At 37.8% G+C, this 20,391-nt stretch overlaps 1 protein-coding gene across 7 annotated transcripts in view; it reads left to right on the forward strand.

Annotated features, from left to right (window-relative positions):
* CRIM1 (cysteine rich transmembrane BMP regulator 1) overlaps positions 1-20,391 on the forward strand; it is a 300,103-nt gene that overhangs the window by 127,064 nt on the left and 152,648 nt on the right. For 6 of the 7 annotated variants that reach the window (XM_073338355.1, XM_073338356.1, XM_073338359.1 and 3 more), the window contains 2 exons: positions 2,346-2,466; positions 14,888-15,009. The exons of the other annotated variant lie outside the window; for it this stretch is intronic. In XM_073338355.1, coding sequence (XP_073194456.1) covers positions 2,346-2,466; positions 14,888-15,009 — 243 coding nt within the window. The remainder of the gene's footprint in view (positions 1-2,345; positions 2,467-14,887; positions 15,010-20,391) is intronic. 7 annotated transcript variants of the gene reach the window in all.

Consider the following 20,391-nt stretch of genomic DNA (forward strand, 5'->3'; position numbering starts at 1 on the left):
GTGCTCCCAGAGTATAAGACCTTTTTCTTCCCCTTAGCTGTGCTAATGGAATGTATGGGAGATGCACCAATTTGCTGTAGCCATTGAAAGACATGAAAACCAGTTAGCCAGAAAGGATTCTCAGAAGTGCTGGGTGAAGTCATTGCTTTGTGAATTCCCTATTTTCCTTCTCCATGAATGTGATCGATATGGGAAGATTTTGTGACCATTTTTGAGGTGGAAAAGCTTCTTGGAATAGCTCAGTGGCTGCTGGACTTCAGGAAATTACACAACTTGTGAAGTCCTGAAGCCAGAATAGTGAAATATGGCTAGTTGAAGACCAAGATATTGGACACTGATTGTTGTTTAGTGTAACAGAAACAGAGAAATATCATCATTTTACATTAGCTATTATGGGACAAAATGATTAAATTTAGGTTCTTATTGGATACATTGGAAAGTCAACCATTAGTATTGTAGTGGAAGAAATAAACATATGATTAATTAAAATACCTAAAACATTTAATTTGAGTGATAACTCTGCTTTTTTAAAAAAATATTCTTAATGTTAAAGATACTCAAAAAAATCTGACCGGTATCTTACTGTCTGTATTACAAAGTGATATGCAAACTTTGAGGTGAATTGTAGTTTTATAAGTTCATCCTGTAATGCTGTAATTAAGCGTAGATTAGTAAATGGAATTTTTTCCTTTACATTCAGAATTTATCATATTTTAAAGATTTCTGTAGATTGTTTAACTCCATACTGTGTAGCTAATTCTGTGTATTTGTCAATAAAATTCTGCTTATATGTGGCTGGCTGTTGTGCTGGTTATTTATAGTGGCTTAAAGCTTCTACTTCCATTTGTTCCCCACATAAATTGGAAATACATTCTGAATTTCCATTACAACGAATAGCCATGTGGATACTATGCAAGTTAATAGTTTAAGCACTGGACTAGAAGACAAGAATTTCTGAATTCTAAACCTAGTTCTGTTGGTGCTAGATGTGGCTTGGGGCAAGTCACTTGCCCCCAAAATATTTAAAGTGTCCATTAAACTTGATTACAGCAATTTCTAGGTATCCTTCTTGAAATACTCAGGGTGTCATTTTTTTCTGAGACTGAGAGCTTGCAGCTCCTTGAAGTCAATTGGAGCTGTTAGTGCTCAACATTTCTGAAGATCATGCCATAGGGAATGCAAAAATGAAGCTTCAGACATTTAGAATTTAACCTCACTGTCTGTTCTCTTATAATTGAAGAAGGCATTATGAATAATGAATTATCACACACCATTATAAGCAGCCACTTCAGGTGATACCAACCCAGTTTTATCAAGCATTGCTTGTTGTTTTGTGTAATTGTCAGTACCGTAAAATTCTACTCACCTTATCGTTTATATGAGCATTTTTTTAAAAAACAGGCAACTAAATTTCATTAGGCTTTTCGTTACTATACTGGTAGTAAGGAAGAACAAATAGGTTTTTGTCTAGACTGGTAACTTTCATGACAGTTTTGTAAGGCTGCAATAAAATTTACTTAGACATAGTATATTTAGGATTAATTAAGAAAAAGCAGATTTCAACTTCTTGACCATAAATTATAGGGCTGACCACATTTTCAACATACATTTTGCTTCCTCAGTTCATCTGACACTCCGTAAAAAGAAGTTGTTTATTTTTGTTTGTCCAAAGGAGGAAAAGCAGCAGTAATAGGCAGCTGAACTATCTGTCATGTTCAAACCCCTGAACATCACAGCCTGATGGAATGTCCATTAAAAATACAACTGATGATGGACATCAGGTATTTCCAGGCATAAATATAAGTACCTCTATTTCATTTTTTCACTAGTTTAACCCCAGACATTTTAACTTTCAATACATAGGCTTCACTTTTCACCAATAAAATAAAATAAAATATAGGTTTATTAGGTTCTTATTTTAATACAGATTTTTAGAAAAAACTACTGTTTCTAAATATATTTTTATACTCCAAAAATGTCAGGCATTTGCGTTTTCAGCTTTCAGTATTCTCAATGTTCTACCACCCATGTTCATGTAATGATTATTCCCCTTTGTATGAATTTTCAAACTTGAATTTAAGAGTTGTCTGGGTGGCTTTATTAATTTTTAATTGAGTAATATTTGGTCAGTCAGTTCTTGACCCCGCAGATGCAACAGAAGTCAGAGTTAGTATCATTATTTTTTAGTATTGTCTGGAGAACATTAATTAGTGAAGCAACTTTTCTGACCTCGATAAAGAGTTAATAAGTTGGCTCTTCACCATGGTGTCTTTCACACAAGACTTTCTGTGGCAAGAGTAAAACAAAGTTTAATTTTTTTCTTTTTTTTCCTCCTCCCTCTTCAGTTTTCAGTGTGGATTGCAGCACGGTGGAATGCCCTCCCCTTCAACAAGTTGTTTGTCCACTGGATAGCTATGAAACCCAAGTCAGGCTGACAGCTGATGGCTGCTGTACTCTTCCCACAAGGTTTGTGTCTGGTTTTGATTTGTTAAATATTTTTTCAATGTCTCATTTTATACAGTGTTTGGCATGAAATTCTCAACTTCCGAAATGTAGGAAGAGACTGAAGTTACTGTAGGTACCGAAGTGGTGAATGTTTAGTACAATGGCCACAGTATATATGTATCTTACGCCAGTTAGGGGAAACCGTTTAAAAAGTTAAATCATCACTTTTATGAAACTACTAACATCTAATCAACTTTCTGAAACTGAAAATTCTTCTCAAATGTGCACAAATACATAAAATGGAGTGTTATTAGATGTATTAATTTGTTTTCATACCTGTCAGAATTTTCAGATTGACAATCTAGTCAGAATTTGGTTGACAAAGGACAAATCATTTTGTGAAACTGTGGAAAAATTCCCTGATCAGATGATGGGGAAGTAGTGTGCTTGGGACATCCCTATATGTGCTGTTAAAGAATAAATCCAGTCCTATTAATGAATGAAAGTTATATGTGTACTGAGTTATGCAGGTATTGTTAACTATACAACCCCGTGGTCAAACAAAAGTAGGGAGGATGTCAGGAGCTGAGACAGCAGAGGTTTTTGTCTTTTGGAAATGTTCAGATATGAGGTGCAATTTACTACCTTTTAGAATATTAAAGTATTTCAGAACAAACAGTTCATGCAAAACAGTTACCTGGCATTTTCCTGGAATTCTGTACTATATGATATTGTCTGCATCAAGTTATATCCCATTAAAATACTGATACAGATACCAGAAAAACAGGATCCCAAACCTACTCACCAATTTTCCCCTCAAAAAGCTCTATCAAACTCTGTTTAAAAAACCAAAACACAAAGCAGGTAATTTTCCCCCTACACATAGGATCTTTTCAATATTAAGCCAAGCTCTCATACCATACTACATTGACATATGCCAAGACATATTCTGAGATTGTAAATAAAATTAAATCTTATTTTGTGGGGATAGAGAGTAATCTGTAAAAATTTTGGCACCAAAAGTTCTACGAAAAATGCTCCTTACAAAAAATTGCGTTAAGGGAATTTAAGATTACTAAGTGAACCACTCAGAAGTTAGGAAATGCCAGAGGTAGAGTTACACAAGCAACCATAACTCTTACCCTTAGATACGTATGTTAAGATCTATTATTTAATTATGTAACCATGTACTGTTCTGTCCATGGGACATCAGCCTCACTCATTGTGCCAATTAATAAGAAAAAGGTATAACATTTTTTAGAGGAAACTTGTGAAAACACAAATGAAGAGGAAGACTGTAGTACAGTTACTATTGGTCTACCAAAATTTTGTTTTAAAGTATTTTCTGGAAAATTTATTAATTATGCTTTCATAAGCTGAGTTGGAGGGTGAGATTCCATGGCCTGTGCTGTGCAGGAGGTCAGACTAGACGATCATAATGGTCCCTTCTGACCTTAAGCCTATGATTCTATGATAAGCCATTTAAAATAAATATGAAATGAATTATTTGTAAATGTTATTTTTTAAATAAATTATTTTATCTTCATATCTAATTATTTTGCTAGCCTCAAAACTGATGGCCAAATTTGGTTATAAGAGTGTGAATTTGAATGGTGCACTTATGCTGGATTTACATTATTACAATTGCAAACAGATTTTGGCCCACATTAAAATGTGGATTCACAGGACTGTGCTCCTTTAGGCTGTGTGGCATAATACATAGAGCACTGGACTGGGATTCAGGAGATCTGGGTTCTGTTCTTGACTACCATTGGCCTAGTGGGCAAGTCATTTCACTTCTGTGTCTCAGCTTCCCCATCTGTAAAATGGGATGCTGACACCTGACCTCCTTTGAGATCTAGTGATGAGAAATGCTCTATAAAAGCCAGGTATTATTATTATTTATTAACAACCTTCCTACCTGCTATGCACAGACCAGAACACACCAAAACAAAACTAGACTTTACCAGAACAATAGATGCAAAACCTGTGGACATATCTCCACTGCTACAGTGATCAACACCCCTCACAACACATCTTTCAAGATCCATGAGTCCTACACATGCCTATCACAGCATTTGGTGTACCTCATTCAGTGCATTAAATGCCCCAATAACAACTCGGTGGGTAAAACCAGTCACTACACTCTCAACTAAACTCACGCAGGAAAATGATAAAAGATAAAAACACGGTATCACCTGTGAGTGAACACTTTTCACAACATGACCATTCTATCTGTTCTGTCAGTCCTCATCCTCAAAGAAAACATGCATAACACTTTCAGAAGACAAGCCTGGGAACTTAAATTTGTAACTTTGCTAGATACGAAAAATCATGGACTGAATAGACACTTGACTTCTTACAACAACCTGCAACCCGCTTATAATCCCTCCAGTGGCCTTTCTCTACACACCCTCCTTCCTTTCTCCCCTACAACAGGAAGGGTGTTAACTGGCCACTTCACCTTGAATGGTCCCTTGAAATATGTGTTGACTACTTATGCTAAACAATATAATCCACCTTGAATTTAACTTTGACGCACTGAGTACATTTCCCAGACATGAAAAGGAGCTCTGTAAGCTCGAAAGCTTGTCTCGCACCAACAGAAGTTGGTACAATAAAAGATATTACCTCACCCACCTTGTCTGTCAACCTGCTGTGCAGTTATTTTCAACATCACCACCTTGGGTGTGGGGGAATTATACAATAATCTCCATAGAGGAGTGCCCCAGCTGCTCCACGTCTGGGATGGGGCAGGATTTGACCCCCTTGCAAATCAACCAAGTGCCTGTTGTGCTGTGTTTGTCAGTTTTGCTAGACAACAAACACCAGACGAATAAAGTGAAACGATTTTTTGTGAACACCATGCTGAAAACCTTATGTAGCCCGTGTATCAAGTTGTCAGTGATGCATGTTTCAATACTTATATGTAAAAAGTTGTGAAGACAAGGGCCTGATTAGTGAAGCACCTGTAGAGGTTTGCCAGAGAGAGGCCCAGCCTCAAAAACCTTTTCAATCCATTGGACTAATACTCCGGCTACAGAAGCTTAATGTGCCCAAAGCAGCTAGGATGAGATGCTGTCAAGGGCTGTAATCAGGGAAGTAGCACATGCAGAGGCTGCGGAGCCTGCCTGGACAGTGGAACCACGGAGGCAACATCCAAGAGTGGAAGTTCTCTTAGATAGTCCAGTACTCTGTCAGCCCTTCTAGCAAAAAGAAATAATACAGTTGTAGTGCTTAATCTAATAAAACACATGCTTAACTTGCATGGAAGTCTGTGGGATGTAACTACAGGGATAGAGTTAAGCTTGTGTTTTGGTTTGCTGGGAGCCATGGTGAAGAGGCCAAGTATCTTTCTTTATTTGTTTGTTTTATTGTGTTTTTCTTAAAAATGCTGTGTTTGGATTTTCTGTAGGCTTAATCCATGTGCAAAATTTTGTGTATGATTTATGTAATTATGTTATTTTAGGAGCTTGAAAAAGACCTTATTTCTGTGGAATTCTCAAGAAGGAATTACTTAAAATATAGAATTTTACCAAGAAATGCCAAAGGTACCTAGAAAACAAAGTGTTCCTTTTCTTCTAAGGTCTTGTCTATACAGGCCCATTAGTGCATGATAGACTGGTGCAGATTACAATTTACACCCTACTGGTGTGGACTAATGTACCATGTAGACTAGCCCTAAGTGATTACACCATGCTTTAAATGGAACACTCAATACAAACAGTTTCCAGAGGAACAGCCGTGTTAGTCTGTATTCGCAAAAAGAAAAGGAGTACTTGTGGCACCTTAGAGACTAACCAATTTATTTGAGCATGAGCTTTCGTGAGCTACAGCTCACTTCATCAGATGTTTACCGTGGAAACTGCAGCAGACTTTATATACACACAGAAATCATGAAACAATACCTCCTCCCACCCCACTGTCCTGTTAGTCTATTTCAGGAGAGGAGATGGCACGCATCTCAAAGCTGTACTTAAGAGTGCCTTTTGACATTTGTTAACTGATTGTGCATGCCTGCAAAGTAACTAAATGAAGGGGATCTCTTTACCTTCCTGACATACAGCAAAAACTACCAGTAGTTAACATCTCTCTTTATTCCATCTAAAATAGTCTTCAGACACATCGCTTGGAAAAGCAGTTAATGGTAGACAGTTGTCTGAATAAAGAATAAGAGAATGTTTGTAAACCCTGTGCTTAATATCATATTAATTTATAGTGAGAAACTACAAACATAGTTGCCAATTGTGATCTGAATCAGCATTAATATTGAAGTGGAAAGTAGCCTCAGTTTTTCCACCCTGGAATGAAATGCCCAGTGTGACTCTCTAGATATTTTATTTAAGCGATACTTGGAGCTCTGTGAGACACAGGTAAGGACAGTCTCTTCTCTGAAGACCTTGTTGAATAAGAATATATGTTAAAGAAAAAACTTACAGGGAACACATTCTTATTAGGATAACTTGATTTTCTTTCATTAGCAAGATAAGTGAAGGCAATAATAAATTAGGACTGTGGGAGCAAGTTGGGGAAGATCTAATGTTTGCAGCTTTATCTCCCCTATTAGCTGGGAATATTTTCTCCACGCTTGCCGATCTCTCAGAAATGTTTTTGTATGGATGTGGGATACTTGGCCAGTGTTTTTGTACGATTCTAGCAGGAGGCAGAACGGAATGTGAGGAGTGCTGGTTTCTTTCTTTGCAATTCACAGGTTTGGGAAGGCAAAGTCCCTTCATTCTTCTGCACGTTCCCCTTGAGGTGAAAATTTGAGGGTAAAACAACATGTCAAAAATGCAAACAAAGTGGAAGGAAAGAAATTAACAAAATATAATACTATTAAAACCAAAAATCATTAGTGTCCCCTGCATCTGCTTAATGAGTTGCATTGTCACAAGTCCAATGTGGGGAATACTCTGACTTAGATTAGTCATAGGCGTAAAGGTCAGTATCTCATGACACTACAGGTGGAGTTTTGTATCACTGGAAAGACTTCAAATTTTCCAGTGGGATCACCTGCCTTCAGCAGTAGTGAGTGTCCTTATGCCTGCTTTTACAATGGCTATCTATCAAAAGCCATGTAGACTGTACATTGATACTGTTGACTTTTAAAACCATTAACAGTGCAGACTCCATCTACATTCATATCCACCTCCAAGAGCCTTGTCCTGATGTGTCTGTTTTTGAACATCACCTGCTTTTGCAGAATCCTATAATTATACATTAGAGCAGCTGATCCATCATGCTTTGCTGTGCTGAGCGCCGGGTGTGGAACTTGCTCCTCTTTGAATAGTATCTTTTCTCTATATATTTTAGAAAAATACCTAAAACTTTTTCCCCCTAAAAAAGGTATTTTTGGAATGACTACCTTTGGCTTCATATTAAATGTTTTGAAAACATATTAGTTGCTGGATGCCCAGTGGCGGTATGTAGAGCTATGCAGGAACTGAGATTTTTGTTTTACGGGAAATCCTGTGATTTCAAAATTTTGTTTTTGTTCTGAATTGGAATGAAAATAAAGAATTTTGAATGTTTCCTTAAGACAATTTTTTGGGGAAAAAATTCGTTCGTATCTATGGAAATGTTTTGATTTTGACTTTAATTTCCCATTTGACAATGACTGTTTGTAAGGAGAGTGATCACTTTACGTAAGCTATTACCAGCAGGAGAATGGGGTGGGGGAAGAGAACCTTTTGTAGTGATAAACACCCATTTTTTCATGATTTGTGTGTATAAAAACAAACATCTTCTGCATTTTCCACAGTATGCATCCGATGAAGTGAGCTGTAGCTCACGAAAGCTTATGCTCAAATAAATTGGTTAGTCTCTAAGGTGCCAGAAGTACTCTTTTTCTTTTTGCGAATACAGACTAACACGGCTGTTACTCTGAAAAATGACTGTTTAGAAATTTATTGCATTTTTTTAAAAAAAGTAAACAGTCTGTTCCAAAAACAGCCACATGCTTTTTTCAATTATTTTTCAAACTCAACACATTTCCTCAAAATTTGTTTTAACAGAGCAGCATTTTCCAGCTGAAAATGTTGGATGAGCTCTAGATTGGTGATGTTCTGTTGAGAGATCTTGTTCCATTGCCGTCATCACATGGCTGTCATTTGACAGAGCTGACACCCAAATAATAAATGCTTTATTTAAACAGTCCAGTGGGTCTGCATTGACTGTTTTGTGAAGTCCTTTCATTCCTCTCTACATTCACCTAGTTGCTCTACGGCAGGGGTTCTCAAACTTCATTGCACTGCAACCCCCTTCTGACAACAAAAATTACTATACGACCCCAGGAGTGGATCTGAATCCTGAGCCAAAGTCCGATCACTGCCACCCCAGGTAGGTGGCCAAACCCCAACCCCCACTGCCCCGGGCGGGGAGGCCAAAGCTGAAGCCCAAGGGCTTCAGCCCCAGTAGGGAGCCTGTAACCTGAGCCCTACCACTCAGGGCTAAAGCCCTCGGGCTTCGGCTCTGGATGGTGGGTTTCGGCTCTGGCTCCGGGCTCCAGCAAGCCTAAGCCAGCCCTGGCGACAGACTACTCTAGGGTACTCTCTCATACTTCATTTTTGGTGGCTCTGAGTATTTTCATTTGCTCTAGTCTTCACTCTTGCCTTGCTGTCCCTTCTTACAACTCTGGTATCTCCACACCTCCTTCTGTTATCTTGACTCTTTGAGCTCTCTCACTGCTTTTGAGCTTTCATCTCATTTACCATTCCAATCTTTCCTCTCTCACCTTTGATCCTATCTCACAAAATGGCATCTCTTGTTTTATACTACATCTCACAGGGTTAACATAGATCAATGGAAATTTGTCTTCATCCTAAATATATGCAATATTAAGGAAAACTATTTTCCTTGTCTTTTCTCCAGTATCTGTAGGAAAGTAGAATCACAAATAGAGTGCTGGGTCAATATCCAGCTCCTTTATCTACTTAATAGCTGCTGCAGTGTCTGCTCACTGACAAACGTCCTGCTGATAAAGTAGCTGTATCGTTGGAAGGGATATAGATAAGAAGCTAGTCAGTACATTTTAGTGTATCTCAGAAAACAATAATGTGCTTGATTCATTATTTTTAAAAAGAATATGAGAGGAAGAGTGTCTGGCCTGAAGAAGGACTCAGAAATAGCTACTAGACACCCGTACACTGAACCCTGTACTGTCTTGTTGTGTACACTGAACCAAGGTACTGTCTTGTTCTACAGAATCTCACCTTTCATTTAAAAAAAAAAAAAGAAAAGAAAAGCAAGTTTCTAGCTCTTACGACTGAAAAGAAAACCTCTAAAAATGTGAACCAAGTGCAGTCAAAGTAGATGGGAGCCTGGAATTTTAGCAGTGAAAGGTGTGAACTGGCCCACTAATCCCAGTGCAGGATATCTCAGTTGCCCAATGATGATGATTTAGATGTCAACATTATCTGTTTAATTTTTCATATAAGAGAGAAGAGTGTGACAGATCTGCACAACGTATTTTGAGTGATGTCTCATTTTTCTGCCACAAGTAGTGTGATATTTGGGAGATACCATCCCTACTTTCTTTTCCCCAGTCAAGGAGCCAACACCAAGTAGTCCTGCAAAGCCCATAGTCTTATTCAAGTCCCAGGGAGGAGTAGCCAAGCTAAAGGAGCCCTGTGGAGTCAAACAGTACTTGTAACCATATTTTGAATATCTGCATAGTTTAAAGTTTGCATTGATTTGGATTGGGGGAATTTATTTTATGATACTATGCCTAACTACCATTGAAAATCTGGTCCAGTAATGTTCTTCAGGTTTTTAGAATGGGTAGATTTCATGCTCTGTCGCCTGGTTTTATTCCTATTTATATTGGAGGAGGAAGACAAGCTTTCCTACTTTCTCAACTTTGTATGACCTATTCCAAGAGAAGAAAATATTCTCAGAATCATCTAGGTAAACTGAAATCAAAATAATTACCTCAAAAGCATTTCTGCACAACCAAAATGTAAAATATTTATGTTTGGAAAAATATAAATACCAGAGTTCGCTCCATGGTAAAGACTGAAAGTAAAAGATATTTAATGAAGTACATGACATTGACATATTTATAAAGCTTGAGAGGACCTCAAAAGTTAGATGTTCCCCTTGAATCTGTACATAATTACAGTAGCTTTTTTTTTAACTCTCTCAAATTTGATTAGGGCTTCTTGATACAACATATTTTATTTATTTCCACCTAATTTCCTTCTTTGACAGGGTTAGTGGCCTAGTGGATTGGGGGGAAGCTGTAGATATGTCTTGATTTAAGTAAGGCTTCCAAGTTCCGTTTTCATAAGCAAATTAGAGAAATGTGGTCTATATGAAATTACTATAAGATGGGTGCACTTCTGGTTGAAAGACCATACTCAGAATAGTTATCAAAGGTTGGCCGTCAAACTAGGAGGATATATCTAGTGGGGTCGCACAGGGGTCTGTCCTTGGTCCAGTACTACTCAATATTTTCACTAGTGAATTGGATAATGAAGTGGTGAGTAGGCTGATAAATTTGTGTGACAAGCTGAGTGAGGTATTATATTTTATTGAACCAAATCCTGTTGATGAGAGACAAGTTCTCGAGATTTTTTTTTAAAGATATTATCCCACCCACCTTGTCTCTCTAATATCCTGGGACAAACTATAGAATCGTAAGACTGGAAGGGATCTCAAGAGGTCATCTAGTCCAATCCTCTGCACTCTTGGCAGGACTAAGTATTATCTAGACCATCCCTGACAGGTGTTTGTCTGACCTGCTCTTCAAAATCTCCAATGATGGAGATTCCACAACTTCCCTGAGCAATTTATTCCAGTGCTTAATCACCCAGCCAGTTAAGAAATTTTTTCTTATGTCCAACCTAAACCGCCCTTGCTGCAATTTAAGCTATTGCTTCTTGTCCTATTCTCAGAGGTTAAGGAGAACAATTTTTCTCCCTCCTCCTTGTAACAACCTTTTATGTACTTGAGAACTATTATCAGGTCCCCTCTGTCTTCTCTTCTGCTGACTAAACATACCCAATTTTTTCAGTCTTCCCTCAAAGTCATAGGACATGTTTTCTAGACCTTTAATCACCTTTTGCTCCTCTCTAGACTTTCTCCAGTTTTTCCACATCTTTTATGAAATGTGGCGCCCTGAACTGGACACAATGCCTAATCAGCATGGAGTAGAGTGGAAGAATTTCTCATTTCTTGCTTACAGCATTTCTGTTAATACGTCCCAGAATGATGCTTGCATATCTACCACAACTCTCTATATAAACTTTTCAGAAGATATCAAGCTGGGAGGGGTTGCAAGCACTTTGGACATTGGGATTAGAATTCAAAACAACCTTGATGAATTGGAGAACTGGTCTGAAATGAACAAAATGAAATTCAGTAAAGACAAGTACAAAGTACTACACTTAGAAAGGAAAATTAAATACACAACTACAAAATGGGAGCCTTAGGCAGTAGTACTGCTGAAAAGGATCTGGCAGTTATAGGGATCACAAACTGAATATGAATCAACAACATGATGCAGTTGTGAAAAAGCTAAATTCATTTTGGGATGTACTACCTCGAGTGTTGTATGTAAGACACAGGAGGTAATTGTCCTGCTCTACTTGGCACCGGTGATGTCTCTGGTGGAGTACTGTGGCCGGTTCTGCAGGCCTTGCTTCAAGAAAGAATTGAACAACTTGGAAAGAGTCCAGTGAAGAGCTACAAAAATAATTTAAAAAAAATTAGAAAACCTGACCTCTGAGGAAAGGTTAAAACAACTGGCACTATTTAGTACTGAGAAAAGAAGACTGAGGAGGGACCTGATAGGCTTCAAATATAGAATAGTAGAATCATACAAAGTTAGGGCTGAAAGGGACTTTGAGAAGTTATCAAGTCCAACACCTTATGTTGAGGTTGGTCCAAGAAAATCTAGACCATCATTGACAGGTGTTTGTCCAGATGTTCTTGAATCCATTTGGGTGAAGATTAGATTTCATAGTACTTGATAAGAAGGACTTCATGTAGGAAATAATAAATTATTCCTCATGAAAAAGGAAAGGAAATGGAAACCTGAGATATAACTATATAATATTTTGTATACCTGTGTGATGTCCTTGCACAATATTTTAATCTTTAGTTCTGAAATATAGTTTTCCCATAAGACTGTATATGGGAAGTTGAGAAGGTCAAAAATGGCAAGGAAAAGCTGAATGACACCATGTGGGGGCAAGAAGAGGAGACTTCTTCAAGGAATAGAAAGATTGAAGCAGGTGGGGGGAAAATACAAAGCATGGCAAAAAAAAAGTTGTAATTGTTTCTAATTTAAACTAGCCAAGTTAATGAACAGGCTGTTGGGATTCCACTGAAACCTCTTCTACTTGGCTCCCTGAGACCTTGGTTTGACTCCACTCTTGTCACTTGGGTTGTTTGCTAGCATTAGGGGGTGGGTATAGGACATACGATAAATCCACATTTCAGAGTGGTAGCCATGTTAGTTTGTATCAGTAAAAACAACGAGGAGTCCTTGTGGCATCTTAGAGACTAACAAATTTATTTGGGCATAAGCTTTCATGGGCTAAAACCCACTTCATCATATGCATGGAGTGAAAAATTCAGTAAGCAAGTGAGTAAATAATTACAGTATTATAATACAGTAAGCAGTAGAGTAAGCTGTAATATTTATACTGTTTACTGTATTTTTCACTCCATGCATCTCATGAAGTGGGTTTTAGCCCACGAAAGCTTATGCCCAAATAAATTTGTTAGTCTCTAAGGTGCCACAAGGGCTCCTCGTTGATACATCCAGAGTTACACAGCAAACCTCTTCCTTTATATAACTTACACGTTATGTTGCATCACATGTTTTGGGATTGGCTTGGTTACTTTTTAGGACCAAGTCCCTGCACAGCATGCTCACTCTGTCCATACACTTTTTATGTACGACTTACTCTTTACCTCATCTTTATATTTCCAGTTTATCTTATCCATTGTTATATTGTCCACTGTAAATGGTTCCCTGGCTGTTCCACCTTGTCTTAGCTGGGGAATAAGGGGTAGTGGGAGAGCCAGCCACCCTTTCCTCTTTCAGACTTACAGTCTGAAAGAGCCAGATTTTTCACTACTCCTCTGGGAGTACTGTCTTCTCACTACATAGGTGGGTTGATTTGAGGCAGGGAATTCATTGTATGCCTATTTTAAAATATATTATAAAGGCAACCAGGAGATTTTCAATCCTCAATTGCTTTAAAATATATTTATAGGGCCTGTTTCCTCTGCTTTGAAATTCATGTTCATCCATGAGGTGGTAAATTAATCTATACATCTTTCATAAAACTTGTACCTACACACTCAGAAAAAGAAATATCTTTTGAAGAAATATCTTTTCTATGAAGCTTCGCAACTGTAATAACCACTATCCTCTGTGTGTTCATGTTGTCTTGTATTTTATTGTATTCTGACTGCTCACACCTTAATATGTAAGCTCTTCTGGGCACAAGCTGCTAAATGTCTGGCACACATGATCTTTTGCACAGCTCAGTGTGTGTTGATATCACTGTATAAACAATATTAATAATGTCTTTACATTCCATGCATCACAAATAAATGGAACTCCCGTTTCTGAGTTTTTTTTAAGCAGGGAAATTAGGTAGAAACCATCTCAGACTACTACTTATCAGGATTTTATGCTTTCCATCTCTAAACTTTTCTCTAAAAATCACCCTATGCTTTGTGAAAAAGACTGTGCCTATGGTAGTGATCCACTATCCAAAACTAAACAAAACATTTCATACGCTGAGAGTCCAGTTTTTCCACTGCCTTCGCTCCTCGTGTAATCATTTGCACCTCTGCAAAATGCGAATAAACCACTACCAAGTCAGAATGGTACTGTTTTGTACTTAGTTTGCACAGGTATAAATAACTACCCAAGATGCCAAGGCAGTAGATATCAAGCATGATTTCTCTTCCTTTCTCCCCATATAACCCAGTTAAGATATACCTGGAGAGTGAATGGTGAGGGACTACAGTGTTCCATATATTGAGTAAGGGTGGGTGCTGCTGTTAGGTTTTTACCAATCTACATTATTCTCAAACACCTTTTGAGGTAAACCCACGTTAGACAATCTTAAAATTATTCTGTGTCTGCTGCTTTCTGAACCTGTACCTGTATGTATATTGCTTGGAAAAGTTATGGGTGTAGCACAGGATCTGAAAACCCTCCACCTGTCCCTCCTTATGATTGCATGACTAGCTAGCATTTAAGCCCCTAGCGCACAAGCTCAGAGAGTTGATTCATCTAAATAATAGTTTTTGTTAAACCTGATAATGTGTTAATAAAAGGTTATTTAAAAATATTTTTATAGTTCCTTAACAGCAGGAATTCTGTTGTTGCAGCACGCTATTTCACCTTGCTATGTTTTCCTCTGATATGTGGCTTCATTTACTTATGGAGTTTCCCCTTTCTTGTCTTTGGTTTCAGATGCGAGTGTCTCTCTGGTTTATGTGGTTTCCCCATGTGTGAGGCAGGCTCCATTCCCCAAATAGTCTCACGTGGAGACGGAACACCCGGCAAGTGCTGTGATGTCTTTGAATGTGTCAACGGTATGTGAAGTTATTATTGTACCTGGAGAGGATGATTTTATGTGTCTGGGGGAGGTGTGGGTGTTTGAACATGCTGTCCAGGGATTTGGAAAATAATTGCCTTAAGTATTGCTCAAGATAAAAACTCATCTGGAAACTTTGAAGATGCTGTAATGGAGCAAAATGACTATAGAAAGATGTCAGTTTCTTATCCTTTCAAACTCACTGCACTCCTTCCCCATCACAAATTTGCTGGGATCTTTTAAATGTAGATTTAGCGCACAATTTGAATTGACATTCAAGCTCTTCTTTGCCAGCATTAAATACTACACTTTATTAAAAAAAAAAAAATAGAGGGTTTTGCTACTCACAATCCTAGATTTTGCAAGATGATTCTAAGGACAAATATGCTCTTTGAGCAGTTTGAAGAAACATTTTAAGAAACATATATTTCTAAAGCAGCTTAGACCAACTCATTCTCATTCTTTGCAATTGCTAATGCTTTGCAGAAGACATTGTTTGAGTAAGTTAAACATTTTATACTTGAGCTACTGTACTTCAGAATTGTTATAAATTATAAGTGGGAATGGACACTTTTCAATTGATGGTGGTGCTGTGGAAGAGGAGTGGGTCACAAGTTGGGGTGTATCTCAGGTGAATGCTAAAATGGGTATTGACACAGTGGTGTCTCTAAAAGTACGTTATCCCATATTCATCTGCACATCTGGTATATACTTGGGACAGCCGTTATTTCTGAATTCTTGTGCCATGTACGCATACAAAAAATGTTTTGAGTCGTTGCATGTTGCGATATTACAAACAGCTTAAATGTTGATTAAATAATTAAAATGTAGTGCTTGGCACATAATTAGCATCTTTACTCTGATAATAGTAGGGAAAGAGAATATATGAGATATAAAAGCTGGGTTTCTTTGTGTCAATGAAAAAGTTTACCATTGAAAGTAACTGATGATACAAAAAATGGCAACTGTTGGGGAAAAAACTGTATAGTCTGAAGTATTACATGGAACCTATCTAATTTATTTGCTGCCTCATACATACCTGTTGCAGAGTCATCTGGCTTACAGTTCCATAATCCTTAAAACAACTGTCTCATTTTTGAAAACCTGAGTGCTTGATTTAACCATAAAGCAGTGTTTGATTCATCATTCACTATAACACCTACATGACTAAGAAACATTGAGCCAGTTTCAGACATGTGTTCATTGGTTTAATTTATAGATTCTCTTACATAATCTCCTAAGGCTTTATAACATTTTGTGACTACCTTGGAAGTATTTATATCTAATATTCAATGTGTAAGAGAGTCTGAGTTGGTGCAACATATGTTCCATGGAGCTGGAAACTAGGTATAAGAAGGTGCAAGTTATTAGCAGCTGTTTCTGTTGCATCAGGTGTTCCTACTTTATTCTGACATGTATGTCCATTGTACTTGACTTCTCGAGAGAGGCAGGATTTTCTTTGGATGCTACTTTAAAATGTTTGTTGTGCTGCTCTCATGCAGTTGACAGTAGTCTTGGGATTGTACTATTACTTCCTTATTTGTATTATTGTCTTACTGTTTACCCTAAGATATTTGAAAGATTTGGCTCTTCTTTTTTCTTATCCCTCAGATTTACCCATTGCAGTCTCACCTTGGTAGGTTATTGAACTTTGGTTTTCACATACTATATTAGTGAAGGTTTAATTTACTTGAATCATCTTCTTATTAGCACTGGAGATGCACCTCTATCTACTACTTTATTTTGATAATTTAGCATCTGATTAGTGGGGTTCAGTCTGTTCTTATATGGTTTAATTAGAATTTGTTAGCCTGCTTGCACACATTCTTCTACTATATCTTGACTGGATAGTATGATTGCTAAAAAAATTATATAAAATCCCAGTTTACTGAAAAATTTTAAAGTTCATAGCACTGTGGGCCTTTGTCTAAGTCAACCTCATCGCAAAACATCTGCTCAGAGAAGGTGGCTTTAAGGAAGTAGAAGTCAACTTCAGTGAGCTGGAGAATTACTTTGCTAAGGGAACAAAATTACTATGTAGCAGCATATCTCATATATGGCCCACTGTCATGAAGGGAGGGGAACAGAAAGTGAGTCACCCAGGGCAGGAGCAGATGGAACAGGAGCCACCAAGGAAAGAAAGAGATGAGGTCTGAGGGGAAGTAGCTGCTGGAGGAGTGGAGAGGAAAGAGAAATTTTCCAGTGGAAGAGAAAACACAGAAGTGGTGAAAATAGTCTTGTCAAGCAAAGCTGGTGTAATTGTTTGACAGGGTTACAAGCTTGTTTTAGAATGGTAACTGCTCTAGATGTAATATACTTTGGTAGGGCATTTCACTTAGTACTTCATGACATTCTGATTAAAAAATTAGCATTATACAATATCAATAAAACATGCATTTAAAGGGTCAAGAACTGACTAGATAATTGATAGCTCTCTATAAGTGGTTGTCAGTGAGGAATCCTCACTGAAATGGGGTGTTTTTAGTGTGGTCCAGAGGGATCAGTTTTAGGCTTATCACTATTGAACATTTTATTAATGATCTGGAAGTAAATATAAAATCACTGCTGATTAAAATTTGTGGATGACACAAAGACTGGTGGAGTTGTAAATAATGACAGAGCACTCACACAGAATGATCTTGATCGCTTCATAAGCTGTGCCCATTCAAATAAAATGCTTTTTAATATAGCCACATGTAAGATCATACATCTCAGGACAAAGAATGCATGCCGTGCCAACAGAATGGAGGATTGTATCCTGAAAAACAGTGATTTCATCATAACTCAACATGAGGTCCCAGTGTTATAAATTGCCCAGTGTGGCAAAAATTAAATAAAACAAAACAAACTAACCAAACAGCAACAAAAATGTGATTCTTGGATGTACAAATAGGGGAGTTGATTTTACCCATGTAAGGCGTTTGTGAAACTGAGACTTGACGATTGCATGCAATTCTGGTGCCCACATGTTAAAAATCATTTGAAAAATTAGATAGGGTATGGAAAAGATCGATGCAGGGGCTGGAGGAAATACATTGCAGTGAGAGAATTAAAAAGCTCAATCTTTTTATCTTATTAAAAAGAAGATTGAGAGGAGACTTAATTATAGTGTAGCATTGACCCCACAGGGAAAAAATACCGGGTAGCAGAAGACTCTATAATGTCGCAGAGAAAGGTATAACAAGAACTCATGAGAAGCTGAAGCCAGACAAATTTAAATTAGAAATAAAGAACAAATGTGTAAAAGTGAGGGTGATTAAACATTGGAACAAACTACCAAGGGAGCTGGTAGATTTTCCATCTCTTGATGTCTTCAGATCAAGATATCTTTATGTATCTTTTAGTCAAACACAAGTTATTGGGCTCAGTAGAGGTAGCTAGATGAAATTCTCTGGCTTACGTTATGTAGGAGGTCAGATTGGATGATATAATGGTTCCTTCTGACCTTAAAATCTATAAAAACTATCATGGAGTTTCAAGTATGGCAAGTGGGACATAAGTAGAGTTCAGTCACTGTATTTTTCCCCATTTCATTTCACCAGTTGGTGGTAGCATGTGGGGAGAGGAAAGAACAAATACTGAACTTGTCAACAGTGCACATAAAAAATTCTGTATCACAACTTGCAGTATGTTGACCTTGTGAGTTGTCCCAATGCTCTAGGAATCTGCAAAGGCTATGAGCGCACATGGACAGCAGAAGGTTTTCTTCATGATACTGCTGTGTCTTAGTGATCACTAATAGCCTGTGTACTATTGAAGCAATCCAGCCTTCTCTAGTATCTACTCCAAGCATGTGCTAATGCGACTGATTTGAAACTTTCATCTCGCTGGGGAGTAGAGGGAGGCTCCCCTTAATCAAAATGAATGGTATCTGGTGTCTCAAAGCTGCTGTGAGTGTGAGAATATGGCCAATAATGAGAAGATACCTAGTGCTAAGAATAGGCAAGATGAGTATAATGTGGAAGGCATAATCCAATATGAAGACACTGTTCATGGTGTGCACTGCATTGTATATCAGACGGTGGTTTTTTTTGTTATAACCACTTAGGCGAGCAGTAAATACCACCAATTTGGTCAACTTAATGGATGCTACACACATACCTACGCGCGCGCACACACATAGACATAATAAGCTTTCAAATGATATTTTAAGATGAGGCATTAGTGGATATTTGCATTTGTTTTTCTTAGTCATTAAACTGTTATTTCAAGACCTAAAATTGGATTTCTTTGTGATCTCAGTGTCTCACATCAACAATCTAACGGGTAAATCAAAATATAACTTTCTATAGGTATCATTGAACTATAATAGTGCTGGTTACATTTCTAGTCAACATCATTATCATCATGTTGTTCATCATTATGATCTCTGTCGAGAGTGAGTGGGTTACCACAGTGTTCATTGCTTTTGGCATGTGTACAGCTTTATGCAGGGAAGATTGTTCTGACTACAGACATGGTTGTGCAATGATCCCTACTGGCACAGGCACAGATGAGGTCTTGTACAAGCTCAGATGCCAATGGGCCCTAGAAAAATACAGGAACTAGTTCATCATCACGTTTTTCCATCCATGTTGCAATGGTGATCCAATATCTGGTGTACCTATGTGCTAAGATATCCTAATCTTTGTTTGCCAAGATGCTCTTTTGACATGCTCTTCAAAACTGTCCTCACATGGTGGGAGTCTGGCTAGTGACTTGTGCTTTTTGATGACTAGATTGAGGGCCAAGCAATTCAGGTTTCTGTGGGTGTCTCTTCTTTCTTCCTCTGATCATATAGCACTGCTACCAACTTACTTGCTGCAGAAAATTCGGCTTGTCTGTCAGTGTCTCCCAATTTGGCAAGATCTCTGAAGCAGTAAATTCCCTTTGTTTTCACAACATTGAACAAATCTTTTTTCCAATACCAAATAAGGATGGCACAAAGTCACATAATGTTAATGCTTGTACAGCAGGAAATAAGTTGCAGAAGGCAGGAGTGAGTACTCACAAATTGTATGCTCAGGTATGTAGCGGCACTTGTCAGTTGTGTTGGTAAAGGTGCCTGTTTCATTCCACATGTTCCATTTTTGGAAAGTAATGAATAGCAAGGACCCAAACATCTGTGTCAGGTGACCTAATTATTATAGTGCCTTTGACACTAAGGGACCCAAATGCCATATTGGCACATACAGTATGCAGAAGCATCCTTGTCTGCTTACTTTTGAGTACTGTACAAGTCTTGGGCTTCTTCCAAATTTCCTACTAGTGATGGACTTTGCTACTTCACCATTGGAAAAGCCTACAGCAAGGAGTGTTTGTGTTGGATGTGCTCCTACACTCTTAGGTGCATTTTGAACCACATATTCAAAGAAGAATTTTAGAAGTGCCTGCTTGTTGG

The sequence above is a fragment of the Lepidochelys kempii genome, chromosome 3 (assembly GCF_965140265.1).
Source record: "Lepidochelys kempii isolate rLepKem1 chromosome 3, rLepKem1.hap2, whole genome shotgun sequence".
Taxonomy (NCBI): Eukaryota; Metazoa; Chordata; order Testudines; family Cheloniidae; genus Lepidochelys; species Lepidochelys kempii.